At 39.8% G+C, this 7,500-nt stretch overlaps 1 protein-coding gene across 2 annotated transcripts in view; it reads left to right on the forward strand.

Annotated features, from left to right (window-relative positions):
* The window catches only part of LOC116842227 (BTB/POZ domain-containing protein KCTD1), a 65,744-nt gene that overhangs the window by 55,958 nt on the left and 2,286 nt on the right, over positions 1-7,500 (forward strand). For both annotated transcript variants that reach the window (XM_032811129.1, XM_032811130.1), the window contains one exon: positions 6,213-6,418. In XM_032811129.1, the coding sequence (XP_032667020.1) occupies positions 6,213-6,418 (206 nt within the window). The remainder of the gene's footprint in view (positions 1-6,212; positions 6,419-7,500) is intronic.

Here is a 7,500-nt window from a genome sequence, read left to right on the forward strand (position 1 = left end):
CTCTCTCTCTCTCTCTCTCTCTCTCTCTCTCTCTCTCTCTCTCTCTCTCTCTCTCTCTCTGCTTCTCTCTTTCTCTTTCTATATGTCTTCTTCTCTATCCCAATATTAACCACAGTTTAATAAAATCATATTACGCCGCGTTGTGTAATCTCTCTCCCTATAATTGCCGAACTTGAGAATTATGAAAATTTCGCCGGAACACACGGACAATCGCGATCGTTGATGCTCGCATTATCGGCAACTAGTGATTAGATTATTTCGGGGTCGAGGCTTTTACTTTGAAAAAGTATCTTCTCATCGTTACTCGTTACCCGTTGAAAAAAAACGTGATCCATTACCGTTATCGTTATCCATTTAAAAAAATAACTCGTTATCGTTACCAAAGAATTAACGAGTTGTTAAAATTTCCATTAACTTTTTCAGCAAGTTATAAAGGTCTTTGTTTTATGACTTTTTTACGATTCTATTTTGCGAATTGCTCCCCCCGTCCCCATGCACATTTATTTTATATGTACAAAGTAAAGATAAAAGTAACAATAAAAATGACCATTATATTCGTTATCATTATCCGATAAATATAACTGCGTCACTGTTACTGCGACTAATAAAAACACTTTTGCAATTATTGAGGCATCACTGAAATAATGACTGTAAAAAAAAATGGTTGAACTAACTGAAATTATAGTCATTCCTGGTCCCAACCGTATTTTTTGGTTGTTTTAATACAAAAATGGTAGTGGCGGCACGCATATAAGATTATTATCACTTGTTAGTGATTACAGTAGAATTTAATAAAAACAATCGTTTTCTCCACCATAATTTGCAGTAATCATTCCTCCATGTGATTACGAATACCAAACGTTTTGTTCTCAGTGCGATAACGGCGTTATAAGTAACGCATTACTTCCCAACTCTGGATTATTCCTCTCGTATGATTTACCCTGCGGCGGATCGATAGCTGTTTTTGCATAACATGGTTATTTTTTTCTTTTTATGCAATTCCCACCTCGCGGATATCATTGATAGCCGATCGAGCGTAAGCGAGCGCGATTGTCGCGGGATCCCGGCGGGATCTCCCGGGGAAGATTAATCGTTCGGTATCGGCGTTTTCTACCGAGCGTTTACAGAAATGACGTAATGGCCGATCATTAGTCCACGCTTCCGGTATCACATAATCCCTAAAACATCGTCGATCATCCTGCCGGTCGAGGAGGCCGCGCAGGGCCCTCGAGGGTATCCCATGGTGAACCGCCAAGTCGTCATTTCCTCGCCCTCTAGTCCGACACGTGCAATTTAGCAGGATCTAACGGAATGTCTTGGCAGACGTGTGTGTCTCGAGCTCGCACTACGTCCGCGATATGCGTCGGCGAGCGAGCGCCAAAAAATATATTCTCGCGCGTCTCACCACCATTTACGACGAAATTATTCGCGCAGTGGTGAAAGCGGCGAGAACGGCTCGCGCCGAGATGAAAAAAGAAACATTACTAGTACTCGCCAGAAATGAAGTTAATTAAGAATAAAGACACGATGACAAAAGTAAGAAATGGCAAAGCGCGATATGAATATATTATCCTAATATATTTACAAACTTTTCTTAATCATCTTTATCATATTAAAATATCATTGAAATTTCTTTTGATATGTTGGATCATTCCATAAATAGTGCGAATCAATAATTGCGCTCAAATTAAAAATCGTTACTTGAAATTTGTCTCAAGTGAAAAAACTCGGATTTGAGTTGAATTGAAATTATTGAAACAACGTCACATCGTAGTATTCGAAAGAAAAATTCATGTTCAACTCTACGCTCCGTATTAATGGTCGTTATTTGAGACTTGCTTCAGATAAAACACTTGGATTTTAATTTAGAGTCAGATCAAAGTTTCTCAGATAATATGACATGTACAATATTATATGTATACGATTTATATCTACAATTACGATTCAGCTGAGAGAGACTCTCATCGAAATCTAAATTCACATTTATACACCTCACTTGAGACAAGTTTCAAGTAACGACTATAAACACGGGCCTAAATTCAGTATCTCACGCGAGACAAGCTTCAAGTAACGACTATTAAAACGGACCTTAATACCATAATTGCGTGAGTTATTACAGCCTCTGCGATGGAAGCGAGAAAACGAATTAACTACCGACATACAAAGTACATTTAATTTAATTCTAACAAACGTCCCTCATGAATCCCTCTAAATCTTTTATTCCGCTTTACATAAATTTGCACTAAAAAAAATAAAAGCCGCATTATTTACTGTATGACTCAATATTTCGGCCAAGAGACAACTCTCAGTTTGCTTTTATTAATCTATCTTCCTGATTAAATCTCGCATCGATCTGACCCCGGCCGGTGTGATATTCGCGACGTGCCGGACGCATTCTGTGTATATCGAAAGCAGAGCGGAATCTGAGTGATGTGAGCCGATCGTTTAGCGTTTTCCCATAGCGAGCGGATCTGACCCGGGATCGGACCTCTCGGTTGGTCGGTGGGCCCAAGAAATCGCCGCCGGTAATCACGGTGCTCGTCCTCCGCCCCTGGTACCGTTTCCTCCCCCGCTATCACCCTCTCGGCTCGCCTCGACCTCCGCAAACATCGCTGGCCCTTGGCCTGCGAGACGGCCATCTCCCGACTTCTCCTCCGCGGATCTCACTTTCGCGCTTTCTCTCTTATTTTCCATATTCCCGTAACGCGCGCAAGTCGCGTGCTCCTTGCTGTCCTTTCGCCATTTCCACTTGTAGGATATCGCGCATTAGCCGCGCTATCTCCTTCTGCATTAATAGTCTATATCTAAAACTTATCTCAAGTGAGAGTGAGAGAGATTCAAATAAAGAAAACTCAAATCTAACTCTAAATTCAAATCTAAGGGAGACCTGACGTGAGGGAGAAGTTTCAAGTAACGACTATTAATATGAACATCTGAGTCCTATATTATAATACTCGATACTTGAAACTCAAGATCATCTCAAGATATTCAAATTTCAGTTGAATTTTTTAAGGAAACAATTTAGATATGAATTTTTCAGCTGAGTCATAATTACAAATGTAATGTCACAAATAATGAGGACAATCTAGAGAATTTGCGACAATTTAGAGAATCCTGCGGTCTCACGGGAGTAAATCGAATTCGGTTCGATTTTCGCGATATCTCCCTCGAAGAGAATTCCCTTCAAGAGCTCGTTATTACGACAAAAGGCTCCAATCGTGTACGAAGAAAGTTCGGAAGTCGTGTTTCTCCCGAACGGGGGGAGATCGCCGTGGCCGTGTAACGCGCGCAATTAATTCGCCGGCCGTGCATTCTCCGCTGAAAAGGAAACACGACGCGACATTAATTTAAATAGAAAGTATGCCATTTTCGCGTCCGCGCGCCGATCGAAATTACAGCATGAATTTTAACGTATCCACGGCGGCGACCGTAAGAAAGAGGGAGAAGAGAGAGAGAGAGTGAGATCTCGTAATCGTTCGAATAACAGCGCGCTCTTTTACTCGCCATACCTCGCGCTCGATATCCTGTCGAAATTTGCCTAGAATCGCGCATAAAATTTCGCGCACAAGGCGAAACCCGGCGATTTTCATTCCCCCATTCCGACTGCGTCGCGGCTCTCTTCTCATCCTTCTAGAACCTAGATATACCAGTAGGAAGTCGATAGACGGAAGGAGAAAGCAAAATCCAAAAAGGGAGAATAAACGAATGAGTAAACGCGGGAGAGAGAGAGAAAAATTAAAAAGAGGAAGGAAAACGAAGAGAAAGAGAGAGCTTCCCTTCTCTCTCTTTCTCTCTCTCTATCTATATATATATGTATATATATATATGCATATGTGTGTGTATACACTTTCGTATCTACCCCGCGGTGTCTTCTCTTCTCTCTTCCTCGCTAAAGTCAGATCGCCCACAGGCTCCATGAGGCCGTCGTTATTATATGTTATCGCCGTGGAAGGTATGGGAACCGGCCTGAGGGGGCACTGGGTACCTACCTCGGTATTTCCCCCTCGTTGTGCCATAACGCACCGTCGGGATACACGGAGAGGAGAGCTGGCTCTCTCTCTCTCTCTCTCCTCTCTCTCTCTCTCTCTCTCTCTCTCTCTCTCTCTCTCTCTCTCGATCTCGTTCTCGCTCTCGTCGCTTCACGAGTCTGCGGAGTCACCCGCACCTTCCATCCATCCTCTTCCCTATTGCGTCCTCTGCTCCTCCTCCTCTTCCCCGACTCTTCTTTCACCCCGTCTCCTTTTCCCAGAGCATTCGTCTATTATATGCTAAATTACGACGACCTTCGGCTGCACACGCAGAACACGACACCGCTCTCGGCACGTCCGGGAGCACACGCGGGCAAACGCGCGCACGAAGCCGATCGAGCCGCGAGCTCGATTCCGAGAGCGCGCGATCCGCTGGCAAAGTCGCGAGCGGATATCTCACGCGTCGTTAACGCGTCGGACAATCTCCCACGGGTCTCTCTCCCTCTCTCAGCACGCCCACGAGATCGCCCTTGGTTCAACCTGGACAACCGACTCAAGAAATATCGTGGAAAATACTGCGTTCTGAGCGCGAACGCAAGGAAACGGAGTGTTGTCGCTGATAATTAACGCTAATTAATTATTTTATTTGAATCATGTAACATATGCGACGTTACATTTTGTAATCAGCTGAAAGACTCGCATTTAACTCTAAACTGAAATCTGAACATCTTACTTGAGATGAGTTTCAAGTATTGATTTTTAATATAGGACTCAGATACTCATATTAATAGTCGTTAGTTGAAACTTCTTCCACGTTAGATATTCAGATCTAGATTTAGAGTTAGATTTGAGTTTTTTTTATTTGAATCATATATACAACATTACATACATACTCTGCTGAAAAACTAACTCACATATAACTCTAAACTGAACATCTCATTTGAGAGGAGTCCCAAATACCGACTATAAATACAGGACTCAGGGTTTCGTCATGGAACAGCTGCTCCCGTGGCGCTGTTCCGTCGTCATTCGCCGAAGCCCACACGCGGCTACCTGAAGCAATTTCGGCAGGTGACCAAGATATCAGCACCTGCCCACACTCGGTTCACTGCTGGTCGGATAGAAAGCGCAATTTCCATGTCGTTACGTCGAACATCCGATGCAAACCCATGATGTATGTCGAAATCGTCAATGCTACATAGTATTGATCAATTCTACGCGTCATCTTCGTGTAAATAATTTTAAACATTAGTCATATGCGGGAGGATTTCCGCAAGCCGACTCGTACGTAACTCAAGCGTGACAACGTTTTCTCGGATTTTTTTTTAATCACTATCAAGCATAACGTGTTTCTAGTCGACAGTGATTAATGCTTGCGAATTTTTGCATTGACGATTAACGATATCTGTGTCCTATTTATGTCCTGTTACTCTCTTAAAGTGAATCAGTGAATAGTCACTGATATCAGTTATAAGTATAGCACTGAGCACTCAGTGCGACACTTATAATTGCAAATCAGTGCATATTCACTGTTTTCAGTGATGTTTCACAGATTCATTTTAAGAGAGTATATATATGTATATATATATACATACACACACATATACATACGTACATACATACATTATATATATTACAATTTTAATATATTAAAACATATATTAAAACGATTAATATATAAAATAAAATATATTAGCCGTTTAATTAATATATATCATCGGTCAAAAATTTATAACTATTGTATAAATCAAGCAATAGAGAAACTATGTGAAAGAAACAATTTTTTGTTTTAATATTTTTATTCTTTCCAATTTTTTTACTTTTAATCTTTTTATTTTTTTAATTTAATAAAATCGCTTGATATTGTTAATTTATTATTCTTTTTAATCTAATAGAATCGTTTGATTAATATATATATATATATATACATATATATATATATTTATTTATTTATTTATTTATTTATTTATTTATTTATTTATTTATTTATTTATTTTTATATTTTTAGCATCTAATTTTTAGTCATTTTTTCTATAATTTTAATAATTTTCATATTAATCTTTTAGAGTATTTTAATAAAAGCAACTCTAATATTAATCTGAAATCTCTAAGAGACCGAATTTAAATTAAAGCTTTTAATTAAAAATGTTTGTGAAACAATGGGTTTTAAAAGGTTGAAAATTAATTTCGACGATTTTTGCACGCGATAATTCTATAAGACGTATTTGTGCTGTTTTTCACCAGGTATCCGGAATCCAGGCTAGCGAAATTGTTCAACGGCAGCATCCCCATCGTTCTGGACTCGCTGAAGCAGCATTACTTCATCGATCGAGACGGCGGCATGTTTCGGCATATATTGAACTTCATGCGAAATTCCCGACTGCTGATACCCGACAACTTCGCCGACCTGGATCTGCTGCTGGAGGAGGCGCGGTACTTCGACATAGCACGTAAGTCAGTCGCATTTTTTCCCACTCCGTATTTGATCTCAGGTTTATCGAGAGAGTTCGCAAAGACTTCGCAGAGTCGAAGTGGAAGTCACTCTGAAATAGTTTTATCCTTTCGATTGAATGTCGCGTTCCGCTTGAATTACGTTGCGATTTCGATCCGTGCCGAGGCGTGTCGTGAAAAAATCTCGGCTCTCTATCACCGCGAAATCTCAGAACACGCGCGGTTTCTGCGGTTGACGAGAGATCTCTGGGAGAGAGAAAGAGAGAGAAAGAGACAGAGAGTTAGTGAGTCGATAAATTGCGCGCGATATATCATCTCACTGCTCATTTACTCTCGACCGACTTCCAGCTATCGACTATAATAGTAACAGTAAGAGCGAGTAGCTGTGAAGTAGCTGTTCGCCAAACAACGGAAGAAACATCTTGAGCCTCATCTAGAATGAGATGAAGTTGAAACGGTAGAAATGGTGTATTGTCCAAAGTGAGATCCGAATCTCGGAATTCGCGAAGTGGGGCAATTTTTCACAATAATTGTAATCTTTCAAATAGGCAATCTTTCTTGGAAAACAATCTTCTAAAACATAATTTCTTCGAAATATGGAAGCATACGATTGTCTCGGAAAGTTATAATGTTGAAATCGGCACAATGAGACGAGAGACAAGATGTACCGAAAAATTCAGCCTTCCTGAAAGAATTACCACAACAACAATATGTTAATAAAACGTTATTATGTTATTATAATGTTATTATGTTATTATAATAAACAGAATGAATATATAAAGCTCTGAAATCACGTAAACAATAGAGCTAATAAGAGATATCACCATTATTTTCTCTTTTTTTCAATATTTGTCTTGTTGTACTGATTTCGATGTTATAATATTTTCAGGATAATTGCGCTGAGAAAAAGATATTTGATAATTTATTTACGGAATATAAAATTATTATATACACAGAAATAAACTTTAAATCCCACAAATAAATTTTCGAGTAACTTTTCTCAGTGTGCATGCAAATATTTGAAAGGCTGGAAAGTAGACCATTTTTGATCTACTTTTCGGATTTCTGCACACCTCTTTAG

Source organism: Odontomachus brunneus, unplaced genomic scaffold (assembly GCF_010583005.1).
Source record: "Odontomachus brunneus isolate Ranch 3 - 2012 unplaced genomic scaffold, Obru_v1 Obru_scaffold_023, whole genome shotgun sequence".
Taxonomy (NCBI): Eukaryota; Metazoa; Arthropoda; class Insecta; order Hymenoptera; family Formicidae; genus Odontomachus; species Odontomachus brunneus.